The sequence below is a fragment of the Octopus bimaculoides genome, unplaced genomic scaffold (assembly GCF_046866305.1).
Source record: "Octopus bimaculoides isolate indiv1 unplaced genomic scaffold, ASM4686630v1 contig108, whole genome shotgun sequence".
In the NCBI taxonomy this organism is placed as follows: domain Eukaryota; kingdom Metazoa; phylum Mollusca; class Cephalopoda; order Octopoda; family Octopodidae; genus Octopus; species Octopus bimaculoides.
Window position 1 is genome coordinate 54885 of NW_028315358.1, and position 23415 is coordinate 78299.

The 23415-nt window shown below is 37.2% G+C and overlaps 2 protein-coding genes across 3 annotated transcripts in view; both read right to left on the minus strand.

The window, feature by feature from the left end:
• The window catches only part of LOC149129210 (protein mono-ADP-ribosyltransferase PARP14-like), a 63412-nt gene extending 49864 nt beyond the window's left edge, over window positions 1–13548 (minus strand). Inside the window, exons 1-3 of one of the 2 annotated variants that reach the window (XM_089346714.1) lie at window positions 13409–13548; window positions 8411–9946; window positions 6768–6994 (exon numbers count right to left, since the gene is read on the minus strand). In XM_089346714.1, coding sequence (XP_089202840.1) covers window positions 6768–6963 — 196 coding nt within the window. In that variant the 5' untranslated portion in view covers window positions 6964–6994; window positions 8411–9946; window positions 13409–13548. Of the gene's footprint in view, window positions 1–6767; window positions 6999–7963; window positions 8095–8410; window positions 9947–13408 lie in introns of those variants that run through there. The other variant, XM_089346715.1, reaches the window with a different exon arrangement.
• LOC149129211 (uncharacterized) lies at window positions 13401–23028 on the minus strand. The gene is made up of 4 exons (XM_089346713.1): window positions 22996–23028; window positions 22538–22593; window positions 16741–16781; window positions 13401–13642 (listed from the first exon to the last, which is right to left on the minus strand). The coding sequence occupies exons 1-4, from the start codon at window positions 23026–23028 to the stop codon at window positions 13401–13403; spliced, it is 372 nt and encodes a 123-aa protein (XP_089202839.1).
• Window positions 23029–23415: the final 387 nt, after the last annotated feature.

Consider the following 23415-nt stretch of genomic DNA (forward strand, 5'->3'; position numbering starts at 1 on the left):
ACAAAATTTTAGACTCACACAAAATTATCAAAAGTAAAATGCAACCTAAATCACTGAAAAAAATATTAACCAGTGCAAGACTGTATCCATTAACAACAGAACCAAAAGTAAAAAAATGTGGTCGACCTAACTGTGGGACTTGCCCCACCTTTTGGAGGGTTCTGAGTTCCACTTTAGACAAGGTGAAATTTTTAAGATTAAATCAAATTTCACCTGTACCTCATAAAATCTAATCTATGCCATTACATGCTTAGGGTGCAGTAATTACTATATTGGCCAAACAGGAATATCACTCCGTAGAAGGACTACTCTCCACAAAGAACAAATCCGCCACCCACATTACAGACAGATACAGGTCAGTGGACACATAGAAAGGTGTGCGAGGAATCTTAATCCTAATTTCCTAATTTTTCCCTTCTGTCAATGTTCACAGAACACATCAACACAACAAAGAATGAATAAAGAGGCAATTTTCATTAATAAATATCTTTCTTAACTAAATATAAACACATAACATCATATAGAACACCACTAATCTTCCGTTTAATATCACTAACCCCCATACATCCCATACGCCATTCACACCACAAATCCAGATCTACCCTAATTGCACCAAATCCAGAACTAATTACCGCCCTTACACATAATCTTTTTACTAAGGGACTAGTAGACTTGACACCGTTCAGAATTCAGTGTATACTCAAAGCAATGAATAGTATTATTACGAAACCGGTATGCTTGTAAATCTCTTTAACAATTCACAATAATGACTTTTTTTACCTTTATTCCTACCTCAGTTCATCTAATTGTATATATATATCGTTACTTTGCATATAAAGCCTTACCTTTTTGATTTTCATTGTGCATTTTCTCTTATTTTTCTGCTTACTTTCCCCTTACATTTCCACGGGTAGTTTCTATTTTGTTTTTTTCAACATATTTCTATTATATGTGTGGTAAGTAGCTTGCTTACCAACCACATGGTCCCGGGTTCAGTCCCACTGTGTGGCATCTTGGGCAAGTGTCTTCTACTATAGCCTCGGGCCGACCAAAGCCTTGTGAGTGGATTTGGTAGACGGAAACTAAAAGAAGCCTGTCGTATATATGTATATATATATATATGTATGTGTGTATGTGTTTGTATGTCTGTGTTTGTCCCCCCCCCCCCCAACATCGCTTGACAACCGATGCTGGTGTGTTTATGTCCCCGTAACTTAGCGGTTCGGCAAAAGAGACCGATAGAATAAGTACAAGGCTTCCAAAGAATAAGTCCTGGGGTTGATTTGCTCGACTAAAGGCGGTGCTCCAGCATGGCCACAGTCAAAAGACTGAAACAAGTAAAAGAGTAAAAGAGTATATATATATATATATATATATATATATATATATATATATAAATAGTTAATGTTTGCTGTTATGTTCAGTTATAAGTGGAACAATTTCGTATTAATCTGAGAGGTTACTCTCTCCTTTTGTAGAGAACAAATTTATTACTTTTGTACAAGAATATTACTGACAGTGACTTTGAAGTTTGGTCTAGTTAGGGCAGTGCAACAAAAGTTTGAAGTCACCCTATATAATATACTCGTTTAGGAATAATATAATATATATATATATATATATATATATATATATATGCCAAATCAGACTGGAGCCTGGTGTTGCCATCCGGTTGCACCAGTCCTCAGTCAAATCGTCCAACCCATGCTAGCATGGGAAGCGGACGTTAAACGATGATGATGATGATGATGATATATATTGCAGATCACTTATGAGGCTCTCAAAAGTGTTACTGGTAACATGGAATCCAGTACAACCTGTTGCATAGTCGGGGTTGTCAGTGACCAAACTGGCACACACACAAGGATATCCTGGTGAGGAGGGTTGCTAGAAACCCAGCAGGATTAAAAACAAAAAGGTCAGTTGAACCTAGTGCAGGCTCAACGGCTATCTAGCAAAAGCATGGGTATGCAGAAATTCCGGAATGGTGTCTGGTATGCTGAAAGACCACAGGGAGTGAGGCCCACTCAGCTTCTGTTGAAGCATGTCTCTAGGAGAAGGTCACTCTGATATAAAACCAGATATACAGGGAATGGCATTGGACATTTTGGGGATCTTTGGTTTGTGCTAGAGATCATGGCACTCCCACATCCCTGAGCCTGCGACTCATATTGGCACCAGACATATTGCTCCAGCTTGTTTCTGGATAATGTCAGTAAAGTGGAGAGGGTTTGTGAGGTGTCGGGCAAGCCTCAGTGGACCTAAAACTCTGCACAAGCATTGCTGCTTTTTTTTCTTCCCTATATATATTTATTTTATTTTCTGTATATATGTATCTTTATTTTTAGTGTATATTTATATATTTATTTCTTTTTAGTATATATTTTTTTTATTCGGAAGTCCTGCGGTGATGGGAAGGTGGTGAAGCATGCAGACCTGACAGGTTGGAAGCATGTAGTCAGCGACCTGCACATAGGTGGCCCATGCTAGATATAATGTCATCTTCTTGCAGCCCAAAACAGCGGTAGGATTCAGTTGCCACATGGGTGTCTGAGCAGCTCCATTTAGAGGGGGCATTGCTCACCCAGATGCCGAGGAGGTGCAAGAAAAAGGTGAACCAAAAATATCCTTAAGAATCCTTAAGAAGATATCCTTAAGTTGCTGGAGGAGCTTCCTGTTCATATTAATGAACATCTAATGACTCTACGATTGCACCTGAAAGGTGGGCAGTTTGCTACTCTAATAAGTGCCTATGCACATACTTTGACTAGTTGTAATGAAGATAAAACCATTTTTTATACCCAGCTGAGAGCCATACTTAGGAAAATCCCCAATTCTGATAAAGTCATTCTACTGGGGGATTTCAATGCCTGGGTTGGAACAGACTGGCAAACATGGAACTCTCTAGGACGTTTTGGAGTAGGGAAAATGAATAGCAATGGTCTCATGCTGCTGGAGCTTTGCGATGACCATGGACTTTACATCACAAGCACTCATTTTATGCACAAAGGAGATCACGCAACAACGTGGATGCATCCAAGGTCCAAAGTCTGGCACTGGCGGGATTATGTCATCATCTGCAAGCACGACATCTATGACATTTGTAATGTTAAGTCCTTTCATGGATTGGAATGGTGGACAGACCAGTCTGGTGCAAGCAAAGTTCTGGATGATGATTAGAGTGAAAGGGAGAAGAGGGCCACTTGTCATCCGAATGTCCACAGGATACATGATGCTGTATTGAAGGAAGAGCTTCAAACTCGCTTGTCCAGCATTGAAAATACTGCATCATGGGAAGATTTTCAAGACCAGGTTCTTCAATGTGCTGCTGAAACACTGGGTGATGCTGATGCCAGACACAGAGACTGGTTTGATGAAAATGATGCTGAAGTTCAGTGAGGATTGGTTATTAAGCGCCATGCCTACAATGTATTGCTACACAGAGGACTTTCAGCTGTGCAGTGAAATCTAGCATCTGCCCCCTATAGCAGTGCAAAATCACTACTGCAGCGATCTCTCAGGAAGATGCAGAACACTTGGTGGGAGGATCTTGCTCGTGATGTTCAGGCTGCTGCTGATGCAAATGACAGCAAGAAGCTTTACCATCTTATGAAGCGAGCTTATGGACCTAAGAGCTCCACATCAGCTCCTTTGCTTTTCAAGGAGTCTTCCACCCTGTTTACTAAGTCAACAGAAATCACAGGTCGCTGGATTGAACACTTCTCTGAACTCCTAAACAAGTCAGTTGTGGATGAAACAATGATTGATACTATGCAACAAAGACCTATCATTGGCTCCTTAGACTCTTCGCCCTCAATAGATGAAGTAATGACATCAATAAGTAAATTGAATCTTGGTAGGGCACCTGGAAAGGATGGAATTTGTGCTGAGGTCTTGCGATTTGGTGGTAATTACATCGCACAGTCCCTTCATGAACTTATTAGTGCAGTCTGGAGGGATGGTGCAATCCCTAAGGACTGGAAGGATGCAATTATTCTTCCTCTATATAAAGGGAAAGGAGCCAGAACAATGTGTGGTAACTACAGAGGCATTGCTCTACTATCAGCTGCTGGCAAGGTTCTGGCAAATATTCTTCTTACTCGTCTGAATGGGTGTCTCGTAAATGATGTCCTATCTGAATCTCAATGTGGCTTCCGATCTGGTAGAGGGACAATGGATATGATTTTCACAGCAAGACAGATGCAGGAGAAGTGATATGAGCAGAATATGGATCTTGTCCAGGTATTCATTGATTTAACAAAGGCCTTTGATACTGTAAATAGGGCCTTACTATGGAAAATACTTGGCAAACTTGGATGTCCGGATCACTTTGTATCTATAATTAAATCATTTCATGATGGGATGGAGGCTTGGGTCAATATTGGTGGTGGCTTGGCAGGACCCATTCTTGTAGAGAATGGTGTCAAGCAGGGTGACATCCTTGCCCCAACTCTCTTTTCTTTGTACTTTGCTGCTGCTTTTACTCATGCTTTTGCTAAGGTTCGCTCTCTGGGAATATATATCGGGTATCGATTTTCTGGCTGCCTCTTTAATTTGTGCTGATTTGCTGCCAATTCAAAAGTCTTTTAGTCTCTTATTCATGACCTCCTTTATGCAGATGACTGTGACTTAGTCATTCATAAAGTGGATGACATGCAAATACTTATGAATCATATTTCTGCTTCTTGCAAGGCATTTGGACTCAGAATTATCCTGAACAAGACTGTTGTAACGTTCCAGACTGCAACAGGAAATCCATATGTGGAACCAACTATCTTGGTTGAAGGAACAATTCTGAAGGTGGGGAGACAAGTTTGTCTGTCTGGGCAGCACACTCAGCTGTTCTTGTTCCCTGGATGCTGAAATATCTTTCAGGCTGCAGAGAGCAACTGATTCCTTCTGGTCTCCTCAGTCTCGTGTCTGGTGCCAGCATGGCATCACAAAGCAAACAAATTACTGCGTAACATGCATGTGTACTGACATCACTCCTCTACTCATGGTGAAACATGAACCCTTTACAAACGTTATGTAATGGTCCTTGAGCGCTTTCATCAGAGATGTCTCACATACACAGTTCCCGAGGACAGCTGATATATGAGTATTGAGGCGATGGTACACAAACACCGATTACATTGGACTGGACCCCTTATGAGAATGAAGGATAGCAGGATCCCTAAGCAGATGCTATATGGGGAACTTGTGAATGGAAGCAGACCCTGGCAGAAACCAAGGCTGCGATTTAAGGACTGTGTCACATCCTCATTAAAGGCCTGTGATATGCAGGAGACTGACTGGGAGAGCAATGCCTGTCATCACAAGAGGAAGCAGGTTAAGGAGGGGATCGACACTTTTGAGAGAGTACATATTCTGCATGAAGAACTTAAGCATGTTGCTGGAAAGTGCACTGCTGGTGTAGTGAATGGGGAAAGTTTGGTTTGCAATGTTTGCAGTCGTGTATGCTTGTTATGAGCAGGGCTCATTAGCCACCAATGGAGCTGCAAATGCAAAATATAAGTTAGTCCTAGAGCGCACAATGTTCTTGAAGGTCAGCAATGGTCTTCCTCAGTCATGAGTGGACAGCCATGATACACACATATATATATCATCATCATCGTTATATAATATATATATAAAATAATTATTATTGACAAAAGCAGTATTAATATGAAAACCAATCTTTATATCCAACTTAATGTAGATGTCATGTTAGAACAGAGAGTACTGCATTATTTACCTCAAGAAGACTTCTCACAGGGCCTTGAGTGTATAAAAGCACACATATTTATATTTTTAACAGATAAAAACAATCTGCTACAATCACCATTACTACCAGATGGCATGATTTCATCCTGCCTGGACTCTTCAGTAGAAGACATCTAGTAGTGACATAACAGCCAAATCTATCAACCATGTATAGAATATCAGTATCTGTGAAGGCACTGATTTTGCAAAGAGCCAGGAAGCTTATGGAAAAAGTAATTAATAGCAACAGAAGCAGTAGTAATACCAAAAGGCAATTATTATATCCAACTAAATGTGGATGTTGTGTTAGAACACCAAATACTGCGTTATTTATTGTGAGAGGATGTCTCATATGGATGCCTGGTGCATAAAAGCACTCATATTTATATTGTTAGCAGACAAGAACCGTCTGCTTGGGTGCTAGGACTGCCACACACTCACACAACAACAAAAACTGTACTTCTAGAATGTCAGCTGTGCCACAAACAGGCCTCTTTTCAATTCCTGTCTACCAAATCCACTGAGAAGGCTTTGGCCAACCCAGGTCTATAACAAAAGACTTGCCCAAGATACCTTGCCATGGAACTGAACCACAAATCATGTGGAACATCAACTTTTTAACCATACTGCCACATCTTCTACAATAATATATATATAATATCATCATCATCATTTCACATCTGTTTTCGATGCTGGCAAGGCCGGAGAGCTGCCCAGGCACCAATTTTCTCTTTTGGTACAGTTTTTATGGCTGGATGCCCTTCCTTTAGAGAATTCCAACCACTTTAGAGAATGCACTGGGTGCTTTTTATGTGACACCATCACAGGTGCTGGTGCCACGTAAAAAGTGGGGTTGTCAAGTTACTTGCAAGACAAAGAATTTTAGTTGAGGGGGGGGAGTGAAACCAAGGGAGAGATTAGAGTATGATAGAGGGACAGGATAGTTGCCTTACTATAGACTAAATATTGTAATTACTATTTCTATGCCAAATAATTTGAACAGAATAAAAATGGTAAATTCTTACCTGTACTGATAGCAGGAATTGCAATTGATGTATAAGACTTTTCTTCAAGAAATAACAAACAATTTTTAACAGCTATTGAAAGGTAAAAAATGTCATGGATTTGTCCAACAGCATGAATGATAGTCTTGCATTTGAGTTTACCAGCTTTAGTTGACACTACTTCTCCAGTTCTCAGTTCAATCCTTCTTTGTTCCATAATTTTATTGGATTCAGCTTGAATTTCAAACCTAGCTGCAAAGATATTTACTTTCTTATGTTCTTGTTTAATACATGTTAATATATTTTAATATATGTAATATATTACATTATATATTAATATAGATAGATATTATTATAAATGTATGTTGTTATATTATATTTATATATTGTATTTTAATTCTATAACACATTACTTGTATACACACACACACACACGTGTGTGTATATATATATGCAACAGTGTGTTAGCGTATTGAGAGAGAAGTTCGTCAGAAGAAGAATTGGATGCAGTCTGCGAGAGAAGAGAACGCTGGTTTGGTCATGTGATGTGGATGGATGCTGACAGCTGCACAAAGAAGTGCCATTCATTCAAAGTGGATGGGACTTGTGGAAGAGGGAGACCCAGGAAAACATAGGACGAAGTACTGAAGGAGAACCTCAGAATGGTGAACCTTGAGGATGAGATGACAAAGGACCGAGATACCTGTGCTGATGAAGACCTGTCCTCCTCAGCAGAAGTGTATCAACTTTATGCTTAGAGAGAATAGAAGTGTTTACCATTTTGAGCCTACTCTTTGACAGAAAGAATAGAAGAAGAGAGAGAAAAGGAGAAACATGCATCAGAGTGTCACTACAAGCTGAAATGACCAGAGGAGGAAGAGGTTGCTAAAGGTATGAGTGGCTCTAGTAACCTAGGGAGACATCTAGGAGAGGTGACTTGAGGTACGAGTGGCAAGGGAGACAACTATGAACCTGGCACGTGTATATGAGCACACGTGTGTGCATATATATTCTATGGATTTGTGAATGTGTAAGAGTATCTATGCATGTGTGTATGTATGTCTATACTTTCGGTTTATGTGTGTGTATAAGGCTATGTGATGTAACTGTGTGTGCAAGTGGGTGTATATAAAGCTATTAAGTGGATGTATACTCTGTGTGTGTTTATGCATGTATGTGTGTACATGTGTATGTATATGAAGCTAATGCACACATACCTTGTGAGTGCGTGTGTCCACCACCATAATTTCCTGTCCATGGTTGGATGTCCTTCTTGTAGCCAATTGCTACATGTTTCTAAATGAGGGAATATTTTCCCATGGTCAGACATGTTTTTCGTGGAAGACTGGAAATGACACAACATCACTTGTGTGATGGTGATGTTCATTTACAACCATCGTGTGCTGTCAAGATCTTGCTACTCCCCCTCCACATATATATACATATATATATTTATATGTATGCAAGGACGATGAGCTTCTTTCAGTTTCTATCAACGAAATCCACTTCCAAGGCTTTGGCCAACCATTGACCTATAACAGAAGACACTTGTCCAAAATGCTATGAGTAGGATTGAACCTGAAACCACATGGTCAGGAAGTAAGCTTCTCAACCACACATGGATCTAAAAAGAAACATTAATTATAAAAAATGGTATGACTAACCTTTCCACACAATGGCTGCTGCAATTCCTCCCATGTGTTCCAGTCTGCCATTTGCAGCATTAACAATAGCATCGGTGTCCAGAGTCGTGATGTCACCTTCCCTCAACACTATTTCACAATTTTTATACTTGAAATTAAGTATTTCTTCTGTTTCACTTCCTAAATCTGAATTTAATGATATTATACTCTCAGATTGATTCTGCATTTCACATAAGAAATTCTTTCCTTCTTCACTTTCCAGAAATTCTTGAAATCCAAACATTTCAAAGTTTACTTCTTGTGATCTGATATCTTTTCTTAAATTTCCTATAAATGTTTCCATTTTCCTAATTTGGTTTTGTGTTCCTTTCAGGTGTAACTTATCATCTTTGAGACACACATTCTTCATTTTATTTTTCTCACTAAAGTCATTGATTTCCTGTTCATTGAACTCTTTAAGAAAGAGGAAATGTTCAAGAGGCATCGATATATAAGATTCATAAGTTAACGATTGCTCAAAGTTATCAATTTTGCTTTTTATATCATTAATTATTGCATCAACAGCAACAATAGAATCTTCTCCAATAAAATGGGAATCTGGAAACTCTTTTTTTAGACTTTCAACAAATGTCAACCACTTTCCATGATTTGGAGTACCCTTAATTTTGTCTACAAAATCCAATGTATTGGCAACAAAACTTTGTTTCATAATTTCTTCCAAATCTGAAAGATGTGTTTTATCACTTGCATAAAGTAATACTGAATCACCATCACCTGGTTCCCAGGAACCAATACATTTCTTGTCTCTCAGTTTCTCACCAAGGTATTCTTTCACTGGTTTTTTATTTATGATCATTCCAGCATTTAAAGGTAAGCACAGTTTAGATTTTACAACTGCCTGGAGTATTTTATTCATATCCTTTTGACAATTAGTTATTTCAGAAGACTGGCCTTCAAAAATAACTTCGTTACCATGAATTCTGACTTTTAGATCTTTAGATTGTCTTTGTGCCTGCTCAAAAAATCTGAGACCAGATAGAATACGTCTTTCATGAATATTTAAATCATACTCACATATCTTTCTAAAATGATCCAAAAGTCTGTTTTTCATTTCAATCACATTTCTTTTATGAAATCCCAAAATATTAGCTTGGCAGTTTGGGTAATCAAAATAAAAATACATCTTATCATCTTGACTGTTAAATATTCTAACAATGTCTTCAAAAATATCGGTTGGAACATCAATAATTTCAACAGTAATGGAATTTAATAAATCTTTCAAAGACTGTTCAATTTTCTCCAAATTTCCTTCAGAATAATTTAATTTCAGTTTATTAAACTTGGAATATTCCCAAAGAACTTCAGCCCATTTCTTTAACTTCTCATTAACTTCAGATCTATGTTCCTTTAAAAAACTCAGATGGAACTTGGAAGGTAGTAAATAGTCATAGACTTGCTGTCTTGAAATGGTATTTTCTTCAGATGGTTCCCGGAATGGTTGAACATTTAACTTCACACCTTCCAGTTGATGTTCTCTTCTACAAACGTCCATCACAACTAAATTATGAAAAAATAAAAAGATAAAATCATTTCGTTGGTGGGGGATTAGGGGTTAGTTAGGGAGTTCAGTGGGTCAAGACACAAAAGTATTTGAAGACAAAGTTATATGTAATTATTATAATACATTAGCAATTAGTAAAATATAATCAACATTTCACTGATACTAAGTAAACACAATCTCTATTAATTATAATAAATACAAGAAACATCAGAGGAATTCTGGTTTCAAATTTTGGCACAAGGCCAGCAATTTCAGGAGAGTGGCAAAGTCAATTACATCGACCCCAGTGCTCAACTGGTACTTATTTTATTGACCATAAACACCACTGGAATTCTGGTTTCAAATTTTGGCACAAGGCCAGCAATTTCAGGAGAGTGGCAAAGTCAATTACATCGACCCCAGTGCTCAACTGGTACTTATTTTATTGACAATAAACATCACTGGAATTTTGGTTTCAAATTTTGGCACAAGGCCAGCAATTTCAGGAGAGTGGCAAAGTCAATTACATCGACCCCAGTGCTCAACTGGTACTTATTTTATTGACCATAAACATCACTGGAATTCTGGTTTCAAATTTTGGCACAAGGCCAGCAATTTCAGGAGAGTGGCAAAGTCAATTACATCGACCCCAGTGCTCAACTGGTACTTATTTTATTGACCATAAACATCACTGGAATTTTGGTTTCAAATTTTGACACAAGGCCAGCAATTTCAGGAGAGTGGCAAAGTCAATTACATCGACTCCAGTGCTCAACTGGTACTTATTTTATTGACCATAAACATCACTGGAATTTTGGTTTCAAATTTTGACACAAGGCCAGCAATTTCAGGAGAGTGGCAAAGTCAATTACATCGACTCCAGTGCTCAATTGGTACTTATTTTATTGACCATAAACATTACCGGAATTCTGGTTTCAAATTTCGGCACAAGACCAGCAATTTCAGGAGAGTGGCAAAGTCAATTACATCGCCCACAGTGCTCAACTGGTACTTATTTTATTGACAACTAGCAGTATAACCCGACCTTGCCCGGGTGTGACTTATTACGCCATCTACAATAAGTCTTGCTAGGTGAAAATCAACTAAAAAAGAAAGCCTTACAACGAAAAATACCTTTTGATGTAAATATGTTCATAATTCAAAAGACGATGAAATTAATAGGGAAAGTCTGAAGGCTGTATTGCATAAAATTATTAAGCATACGTAAATTTCATCCGTCTAATTGGCTATAGAAATGCTTGTGCAAAACAACTTTTTGCGCTGCCCTGATTATGCATAGCAGGGTAATCCCTTTTCGCAGGAGCTAGGATGGCAATTTCTGATGAAGCAATTGCTGGCGATCTGTTGGTACACAAGCAATGTTAAATCTCTGAACGAGGTATTAACAGTAACTGCACGATAAAGTGAAGTATATTTGCCACTTAAATGTGGCTGACCCCAAGGGGTGGATGTTACTGTTGCTTTTAGCCTCAGGAGGACATCTGCTCCAGCTGGCTATCGACACACATCTGTGTCCTGTCTGTATTTGCCAAGGGAAGTTATCTTTCCCATCTTGATCTACGATACGTACGTACTCGAGTTTCAGGGTTATTTCCGTTCTTCAGCGTACGACAATCGCCGACCTTCGATGCAAAAGATAATTCTTGGCAAATATATGTACCTTTTTCCATTGAAATTATTCACTGATATCGAAAAAGTGAAAACAGAATTCTATCAGATTGGGCAGATGTTGATGCACCATTTTGCATTATGTTTAAAGTAGCTTCTGGAATGTGGTGAATTGTTGCAGTCTGTTGCTGTCATTTTAAACCGGTTGCTTTCTTTCCCCAGCAAACTCTCTTCTTTGGAGGCATAATCTATGTATATATTAAACAGAACAACAAAAGTTATAATAGATGGCAGGGTCGGTACTTTTCACATATCTGTAATTTTTCAGATTAACACTCGGACGATTACCCAACCCTAATCCTAAACCTAATCCTAAAAGTAACCCTAATATTAACCCTAACCCTAACACTAAAGCCCTAACTCTGACCCTAAAACCGTAACCGTAACACTAATCCTAACCCTAACCGTAACCGTAACCCTAAACCCCAACCTCTAACCCTGACCCTAAAACCCTAACCCTAACACCCTAGTGAAAATCGTGGTATATTTACAAAACATTGACGAACGTTAGTTATATTTTACTGAATGATTGTGTACTTGCACGTGTATGCGTTTGAGAGGAAGAGGTAGAGAGAGGGGAGAAAGGAATAGAGGTAGTTAAGAGTTTTCTTACGACGGCTTCTACTTCATTAGAAATCTACGGATGCACATACGCACATAATTGAGAAAAATGAAACAATTATGGACGACTTGCTCCGAAATACCACGGAGTGGGGAACACTTCTCAAAAATAACCTGCAGTTGTTTCCTTCAAAATTCCTACATGCTTGAAATGTGCATACATCAAGGTATATTTGTAGAAAATTTCACGAAAAAAATATTCATTTTCCTGGAAGTTAAAAGGAATTTAATTGGAATTTCAAAAAATTGTCTCCTACTCCCTCCCAAAACACTTTTACCGAAAATTTTTGTATATTCGGAATTTACATAATAAATAATATATGCATAGAAAATTTCATAAAAAGATATTCATTTTTCTGAAAGCTATGACCTTCCAAAGTCGGTGGGTACAACTCTGTAGTTATGCCACATTGACGAACGTGAATGATTGTGTTTACTTGCACGTATATGCGTTTGAGAGAGCGAGAGAGGAAGAGAGGAAGAGGGGGAGATAGAGAACGGGAGCAATGTGTATGTTGTTGTCACAGATTACGTATGTGTGGTTGTGTGTTTTTACGTATCAATGTTATGAAAAATAAGTAAAGAATACTGAGAAGAAAGTTTAATCTATGACGTTGTATGTATCACTTTCTCTCTCTGTTGAGCGCGTGTGTAAGAACGCTGTGCCAGGCAGAAGGGAAGAAATATAAAAGTTGCTAGAAACAACAGCCAAATCTCCCTTAAATCACACAAAGTAAACGGAATTTTAAAAATCTAATTACTGCACTGGAAAGTTCACATCGAGAAAATTCCATTGATGTAAAAATTTTTACGAAAAAGTGGAAAATGTGGATTTCTATAAACTTTTAAAAAGGCTTCACACAGACACACAACATCAGCTTTATATATTAAGATAAACATCACTGGAATTTTGGTTTCAAATTTTGACACAAGGCCAACAATTTCAGGAGAGTGGCAAAGTCAATTACATCGACCCCAGTGCTCAAATGGTACTTATTTTATTGACCATAAACATCATTATCATCAGGCTAAACAGAATAGATACCATGGTACTGTAGGCTGTGGATAGCAAGCCTCCGGGGGTTCCAACAAAACCTGAATTAAAAGAATGATAATAACTGCTTCTGATAAGTAGACTAGATAAAGAGAGAAGAAACAGAATTACTTACCAAATGCCTCTTTAAAACTTACAATGTAAGTATCTTTGGTCTCTTGTCGTATTGAAGAAATATCTCCACCAGAACTTCTTTCTCTGTCTCCAAAATAGCTTTCAAGACTCTCAGAGCTGACATTTGAAGAAACTGTTTTCACTTGAACACTCTTTATTTCCTCAATTCTATCCACTTTCAGTGGATTTCCTTTCAAGGGTTTTTTTTGGCACATCTTCTGAACGTACTCAAAATCTGCAATGAATACAGGGAATGGAAATAAATGAAATTTTGGTAAAAGAATCAAATTGAAGTCAATTTACTGACATTTTAGCACATTTTACATTTAAATGATTTTGAGAATTCTACAAATTTGGAGATTTCAGCATTAAAATGCAGTTCCAATAATTTAATAACTCCATATAGGCACAGGTGTGGCTGTGTGGTAAGAAGGTTGCTTCCCAGCCATATGGTTTTCAGTTCAATCCCACTGTGTAGCACTTTGAACAAATGTATTCCACTATAGCCTTAGGTTGAACAAAGCCTTATGAGTAGATTTGGTAGACAAAGACTGAAAGAAGCCATCTGTCTGTATGTTACTGTCTCCATGCCTTGGCATCACATGCTTGTTGTAAACGAGTGTCCCTGTCATACAAGCAGTGTCCTTCATTTCCAGTCTTCCTTAAAACATGTCTGGTCACTGGGAAACATTACCTTACTTGGAAATAGGTGAGGGTTGGCAACAAGAAGGGCATCCAGCTGTAGAAAATCCAACTCATCAAATTTTGTCCAACCCATGCAAGCATGGAAAAGCAGACGTTAAAACGGTGATGATGATCATGATGATGGTGCTGATGATTAACTAATCCTTTAGTTAATGTTTACTGATCCTTAAACGTAAAAGGTATTTCTATTTAGGGATAAATAAAGTGTAAAATATAAGAAACAAAACTTGATTGAGCAGATTTATGATGAAAGACGATCCAGCCTCGACCATTCCAATATCTAGAATGGTAGCTCCCGTTTTGAAGAATGCAGGGTGTAATGGGAGGGATACTTTCCTGCTATTTCTGTCAGCCTGAGCAACTGTGTAAAGGTCTTCAGATCATTAAAATGTGTGTATTTTAAGGTAGAGATGGAAATTTCAACATTTCTCGTTGGGGCTCATTCTTGTATTCTAGAATATTGTACTTTGGTTAAAGACATTACAACATCAGAGACAAGATAGTGATGAAGTTATTTAGACAAAAAAAAAATTATTTCACTAAAAATACATAGAACTATCCAATTATTTCTAAAGATAAACCTTGATTTCAAATTCTGACACAAAGCCAGCAATTTGGAAGGAAAGGTTAGTTGATTGCGTCATCCCGAGTATTCAACTGGTATTTATTTCTTGAACCCTGAAAGGGTGAAAGGCTAGTAGGACAAGGAAGGAGAAGGAATATGGGAGAGAGTCAAGAGAGAAAGAGAGAGGGGGCCTGTCCACAAGCAAGTAACTGGGGTATTAGTAGTAGTGGGGATAGACAGGGTCTGCTTTGGCATGTTTTTTTACATTTGGATGCCATTCCTAATGCCAACCATTTCACAGAGAGGGCTAGGGGCAGTTTAAGTGAGGTAAGGTCTCCTTTCATATGGTTTTTATAGTAGGATGCCCTTCCTAATGCCAACCATTTTACAGAGTGGACTGGATGTTTTATACATGGCACCAGCTCCAGCAAGGTCACCAAGTAACTTGCAAAACAAGGATCTTTTGAGAGGAAGGGCAGTGGTATTGAAGGAGGTGGCTTTGTGATGTGATGTGATGTGTAGACAAAGTATGACAGAACGATGGAGACAGGTGCCTTGCTGTAGTGGAGTCTTGTATCCTTGTATGTTGGATAAATGATTTAACGAAGGACAGAAGAAAGAAATATGAGGTTAAACACTCCCTGCCAAACAGCTCACAGTCAACTGCTTGCCAATCATTCAACGGCTGACACTCGGACAATTCTTCAATTTAGAGCAATGTGCTGATCCACTTTCATTCATTTGGGTGGGGGGGGGGGAAGCATTCCCCAACATGGTGATACAGGGTTACCCTCGTCAGAGGGAAGGAGCAAGAGAAAGAGAGAGAGAGAGAGAGAGGAGACCATGGTGGCAATGTAGCAGGGTATACTCTTAAAGTATGAGGATGGGAATGTAAATGGGTTAGTATTGGATTTGCCAGGGTGCATGAATAGGGAGTCCATGTGAATGCCAGCAGGAGTGGAAGGACAGGATCGGGCTGCAGGAGAAGAGACGGAGAGATAAGTATAGTGCATGAAGAAGAGGAGCAGAAATGTAGCTTTGGTCGATTGAGGCAGGGTGTATGAACGATTTAATGTGACATAGGGGTGGAAGACACAGCACTCTGAGAACTCAGTTTCACTGAGGTGGAGAGGTCTTCCCAAGAACCTTCTATTACCAGACATCTGAATCCATTGTCTTCTTGAGATTGGCTCTCTCTTCCACAGTTGCCATCCCCTTTAAGCAATCAACACTTCTAGATACAGCTATTTTCATTCATACGCATCACATTTCCAAACCAATGCAGTCTTCTCTCTTGCATGCAACGATTGATTCCTCTTATGAAGTGTAGAACCAGGTCAGAGATATTCTGACCATAAACACACCCAAGCGTCCTTCCTTGTTTAAGATGTTAGGTGTTACATGAAGAAGATTTAACTGCCTTTTCTAGCAAATCACGTCATCATTTAGAGGCCCCTTTGTTTACTCTATAGCTGAGAGGATTATGAGGTTCCCTGTACAATTAACTGGTTCCTGTATTTTTACAGATTCAATACGTAAGAATATTCTAGCATTCCACATCTGCACTTCTCATTCTAGTACATACACACACATATATATGCATATAAGAAAAGTGTGTGTGTGTGTGTGTGTGTGTGTGTGTGTGTGTTCATAATTTTCTTGGCATTCCCTGGTGGTCGTCAATGAGAGACACAAAGAAACAAGCAGTGTCCTTTGTTTCCTATCTTCTACAGAAACACGTTTGGTATTGGAGGAATATTATCTTGCTTCGAAGCAGGTGAAGGTTGGTGACAGGAGAGGCACCCAGCCGTAGAAAATGCTGCCTCAATGGATTCCATCTGATCTCTGCAAGCAAAGGAAAAGGGGATGCAAAAATGATGATGATGATGAAGACAATGATGATGATGATGATGAGGATGATGAAAACGCTGATGCTGCTGCTGATGATGATGGGTAAAAGTTTTATTGTTTTATTTCTGTAAATTTTCACAAGTCTTATTTTTTAAAATTCAAGTCTCAAAGAGAAAATTTTACAGAACTATGATTAAAGAATAAATAAATACCTTTCTCCGCCATGATTTCAACAGGTATTTTTGCTCTGCAACTGAAAAGAAAATAATTAGGAAGAAACATCGTTAAGGCATTGAATGCATCATTTGTACTCAAAGTAGGTTTTCTTTCCCTCTTTCTCATATTCTTTCTCTTTCTCAAACATAATTACAATTAAGGGAGAGACGAAAATCCTTCCCCTACTTATTTCAAACAACATCCTAACACCTCCAATATCCACCTGCATCCAATTCTTCAAGTAGTTCACTCACATCAGTGCAAGTGAAGAATACTGCTTACAACTTGTCTCCAACCATAATGTCTACAGAATCACTTGTGGATTCAGATTCCTCACTCAAATCCAATGCTTATCTATTCACCTTGCTTTGAATCGATGCCGTTATCTCATAGCTTAAACATTTTGATAATGGGATTATTTTGAGATGCTCTCTGTTTCTTTCAATTAATATTAAATATAACAAAGAATTTAATAAAATAACTTTGTTATCATTAAGCTAGTGTTAGGAACATGAATTGTGGAAGATTTTAATTCAAAACTTATGAAAACAAGACATTTGTACGACAGAGCCAGAACCGGTTTCAGCCAGGTTGGTATTGTAAGGGTTTTAAACATTTTGATAATGGGATTATTTTTTAGCATGACATTGTAGGGGAGGTGTTACAAAGGCTGGATCTTGCTAGTTCAACTATAAAACAAGTTACAGAATATAATCTAACTGATAGAACTGAACCTGTTGCACCCTGTGAACCAAAAATTAATCTAAAAGACCATAAGAAAAACTTTCACGTAAATCCTACTGTTAGACTCATTTGCCCAACGAGATCTGATATTGGTAGATTAAGTAAGCTTATTTTAGATAATATTATACCGTTCATTATTCCTAACCTTACTCTTAAATTATGGATTAATACTGATGAAGCTCTTAATTGGTTTAACTCTATTGACAACAATAATAATTTTTCCTTTATCCAATTCGATATCAACAATTACTATTCTAGCATTTCTCCTATACTCCTTAACAAAGCTCTCATATTTGCTAAAAATAGATCCCTAATTACTAGAGAAAAAATTGACGTAATACTTTTAGCTAGAAAAACCATCATCGAATTCGAAGATAAGCTCTGGACCAGATCTGACACCCCTGATAACTTTGATATCCCAATGGGATCGAGTGATTCGGCTGAAATAACAAATTTGGTTGGAGCATATCTTCTATATTGCCTAAATAGGGAAATTCCTGAACTCCAAGGAGGCCTTTATAGGGATGATGCATTATTTATCATACCCACCAACAACAAATCAACCATAGAGAGAATGAGAAAGAATATTAGAAAATTCTTTAAAAACTTTAACCTTAGCATTACTTTTGAATATGGCACTAAAATCGTTACTCCTGCACCTTTAAATATTTCAAAAAGTAAATATTTTTTAAAACGTAAATCTTGTTAAATTTTTTAATTTAGTTTCTCTCATTTCCCTGACTAATAACTATTTTATTTGAGTTATGACTTTTAATATATACTTAGAATACATTTTAACCTTCTCCAACCCACTGATAGTAGTCCTACATCTTCTCTAAGTTATTCTGAGTCTCTTCTTTCTATCACTTTTTTGAAAATCTTAGCTTCATTTCTCTTAATTTAGTCCTGGTTTTCTATCTCTATTCCTCTCCCTTTTTCCCTCTTCTCTCTTCCCTCCTTTCTTACTGTTTGGATTTTGGCCATTAATATTATAGTTTTACTCATAAATAATACCACCCCACATTAATTTATATCTTATTTTAACTGGATATGTTTATCTTGTTCTAATTATTATTGTTCCCTATAGTTTTGAAATTAGTAATTCAGTGCTTCATTGTATTATTCTATTTATACTGTAGAATAGATATATTTCTTAATATATTTCTTAATTAAGGTCAATACCTTGACCTTAATTCCCATACCTTAAATTTTTTCCAAATTTTTACCACTCCTTAGAGTATTGTCCTTCCATTTCCTTGTTTTTTTTTTCTTTCCCTCATGCTTGATTTACCCCTAACCTGCTGTCCACCACTACTTAACCTACCTTCCTCTAAATTTGAAATTACTACTATCCCTCCTATTAGATTTTAAATTCTTGTTTGATTCACTTGTCTGTGAAACAGCAGCATAGTCGAGATGTGTTTTCTTCTCTTACTCTTGTTTTTTGCAAACATCTTCAAAATGACTTTCTAAAATGAAATTCCATTATGCAGCTGAGGAGTACATTTTCATTGTATTTTCTGTAGTGTTCTCACTACATGAATAAATGGAGCTTGTACGAAACGTACGTACTGCTATAACTTATTGAATTTTTGTTGCTTAACTTCAAATTTTATTCACCAAATCTCTTGATTTTGTTTTTGGTTTTTATCCTACCAAATTCTGGTGCCTCAAACATTTTACGTACCACATTTAATCTTTTGATGAAATCTATATTATTATTATTATAATATATATATATATATATATATATATATATATATATTAGATTTAGATTTAAAATTGAATATGGTACTTATGTTAAGGCACCAGAATATAGCATGGTATTATCCAAAACCATTCTAAGAGCAAGGTGATAAAAAAATCAAAATAAGCAACACGGATTTTAAAGATGATTGCAGTACGCACGTTTCATGCTACTCCATTTATTTAAGTAATGCGAGCATTACATTAAATGCAATATGTAGAGCAATCTTCAGCTGCACAAAAATGTAGAAAAATTACAGTAGAATAGACATTTTATAATTGTGGCAACATTTAAAATCCAAGTGGGAAGAAGAATACATAAAAATCCATTTTGACATAGCCAAGGCTATCAGGCTAGTAATTAGTTTTAGGTAGAATTCTAACTGTCTCTGATTTTATTGTCTCTTATCTAGTGGTTATAGTATAAGGAACAATCCCTTCTAAGGAAAGGGAAGGTGTAAGCATTATACATGGATATAGTTATAAAGGTTTCTCTGGTCAGAGTGGCAACACTATTTTAGGTTGGGTTTGTTACTGCTATCATAATGTTTGAGAATTGAACCATATTGTATTTATTATGTAGATCCCGAATATACAAAAATTTCCGGTGAAAGTCTTTTGGAATGAGGGTGGGGGACAATTTTCGGAAATTCCAACAGAGTCCACTTAAATTCTTCTTAACTTCCATGAAAATTAATATTTTTTCGTGAAATTTTCTACAAATATACCTTGATGTATGTACATTTCGAGCATGTAGGAATTTTGAAGGAAACAACTGCAGGTTATTTTTGAGAAGTGTTCCCCACTCGGTGGTGTTTCGGAGCAAGTCGTCCATAATTGTTTCATTTTTCTCCATTATGTGCGTATGTGCATCCGTAGATTTGCAATGAAGTAATACGCTGCTTCTGTTCTCTTCTACTTCTCTACTAGAAACGTTTACTTTGGAATTTACTTCTATTGAGAAAAAAAAAAAATCGTGTGCATGTTATTTTTTACGTAAGTTTTCTTATGACGGCTTCTCTTCACTGTCTAGAAATCTACGGATGCACATACGCACATAATAGAGAAAAATGAAACAATTATGGACAACTTGCTCCGAAACACCACCGAGTGGGGAACACTCCTCAAAAATAACCTGCAGTTGTTTCCTTCAAAATTCCTACATGCTCGAAATGTACATACATCAAGGTATATTTGTAGAAAATTTCACGAAAAAATATTAATTTTCCTGGAAGTTAGGAGGAATTTAAGTGGACTCTGTTGGAATTTCCGAAAATTGTCCCCCACCCCCATTCCAAAACACTTTCACCGAAAATTTTTGTATATTCGGAATCTACATAATAAATAATATATGCATAGAAAATTTCATTAAAAAATATTCATTTTTCTGAAAGTTATGACCTTCCAAAGTCTGGTGGGTAGAACTCTGCAGTTATGCCAAAAGGATTATACTTTCCTCAAAGTTACAAGGGTAGAAATTGGACCTTGTAAATGTTGTGAATTTTCCGAAGTCCTCCCCCACCCCAGTTGCTTCCCATGCATTTTCTGAGGGTTTTTTTTTTTTTTTTTGTATATTCGGAATCTCCGTCATCGAAAACAGGAATCCAGTGAAAGAAAAAAGTCGGAAAGGTCGGTTTCAGGGGCAGTGACTGTGTGCCGGGCCCAGCAAATTAGCCATAGCCATTTCTCTGAAAGTTACTGGGAAACAAAGCTTTGGTGGGGGGGTCACACTTTTGTGGGCCAATACAAAGGACGAGGACGAGAGATTGAGAGGTGGGTGAGAGAGAGACGGGGAGGAAAGAAAGAAGGAAAGAAACAAAGAGAGAAAGGAAGAAAGAGGGGAAGAAAGGAAGAGAAAAGAAAGATAGGAGGAAAGAAAGAAAGAAGGGAAGAAAGAGGGAAAGAAAGAAGAAAGAAAGAAAGAAAGAAAGAAAACATCTAAACAAAAACTCAAGTGTCATGTTACGGCCTTTTAACGCCCCACCCAAGAAATCAAAATGAAAACAATGAAATTAAGACAGAAAATGAATTGTTGTAAAAAGAAGATGACGTAACATGTAAATATATTTCCGTGATCAACAAACATTACAGAGTAACCTTTTACTAAAGCGGCTTCAATTAACAGAAAACCTATTTCAGAAATCTTGGATAAATAATTCCCATGTTTTCGATGATAACAAATTATTCCGATTTCGCTAAAAACCACACAGCATTTCAAATTTTTAATTTGTTCCTCCCGCTCCGCTTTTATCAATGTATACAGGTATTGTGTATATGTATGAAATGTATAGTATATCTGTATGTATGTATGGTGTATTACATTGATTAATAAAGAACCGAAAAAAAAGTCTGTTTATTCAGAGATTCTTTCAAACCAAATCCAAACAAGTTTCCACATATTCCTTCGGTTGCTTCTCACTACATTTCCTGTTTCAAACCTAGCCCGGATTTGCTATATTTTCATTCTACTGGGGCAGTCATTTGCCAGACAACCCCATCGTCTTAAATATTCTTTTCTACTCTAGGCACAAGGCCGAAATTTCGGGGGAGGCGGCTAGTCGATTAGATCAACCCCAGGATGCAACTGGTACTTGTTTTATCGACCCCGAAAGGATGAAAGGCAAAGTCGACTTTGGCGGAATTTGAACTCAGAAAGTAAAGATAGACGAAATAATTGTAAGTATTTCACCAGGAATGTTAATGTTTCTGATGTGTTAGTATCCCTGATAATGAAACAATTGTCTTCTTCTAGGGTGTGGCCTATATGAGGAGATTTGGCTACCATTTCTAGCTTGACGTACGTTAAAACTGTTAACATAATTTTATGGAATCCAGGTAACAGAAAATTAACAGATAAACTATGGGGGTTTTGTCTGGAGGGGGGATTATCTGTGAGGGTTTTGTCCTAGATGGAGACATAAATCATTTGTGACTTTATTGCAGGTCACCATTTTATGACCAGGAAATCATGGCATGCCTACACAAGTGCCCCTCCATCGATTTTGTTTCTTCGTAACTTTCAGGAATGTTGATGTTCTTGAATGAAATTTACTAGAAATACCTTTAAGAGGCAAAATATCGATGGCTTTACAGACATACGTAATGACACACATCACATATACCTACAGAACTTGGAAATATGCACGCACTCATACACACACATTGTGAAAATGAAGAAGAAACAAATCCGCGTAGTTATAATGTAATGGAAAGTATTGAAAGCGATTTTGTAAAGTATTTGTAAAGCAATGGAGAGACAGGATTAAAGAAATTCAATTGGGAAGATGTAAAACGAAAACTTACCTCGTAACAGCCCTGAACAAAACTGAAACTTGAATCTTTATTTGATGGTTTTTAAGCTGTTCATTGGTTTAACAATAATCTTGTATGACATCAGTGTTTTTTCCGAGAGAAACACTTCTCCCTCTGACCTCTTTTATACAATTTACTTGTACGAAAACTTTGTGATGAAACTTTATTATTATTTACAAGACAACATGAAGAAAACTTTTCAAAAGAAGAAAAACCTGAAATAGTTTTAATCGGAAATGAAGGTGAATGTAGATAGAATTTATTTGGTTGGCATGTTTTTTTTTTCCACAAACCTTCAGAGTGTGTGTACACATACACGCACGCATGCATGTATGCATGCACACTCACTCACTCACACACACACACACACACACATACATGCATATATATACATTGGTAGCAGATAGCATTTTCCCACAAGTCCCCTGCCTGTTATTCTCTCCTGTTACACTAGGAAATTTAGATCTTTTCGAAGCATCCATGGGTCAAACACGTGATACAGAGGAGAAATCCTTTGTATAGTTTCACATAATTTAGTTAGGAATAATATATATATATATATATATATATATATATATATATATATATATATATATATATATATATATATATATATATATATATATATATATATATGCTCAACCAAATCGGTTTTCCTTCTCTTTGGTCAGTGGATGCTCACCCAAAGGGCGTCTAACTTTCTAATTTCAAGGTGCGACAACACAAACCTTACTCTTTCTATCTACCCTTATTCTATTAGCCTGTCCTTCTCTAGTAGTCACTCACAGATGAAGATAACTACCATACACGATGGACCATAACGGTTAATGACCAGTGTATACAAACAATCCTACATTGTAACCAGAGTA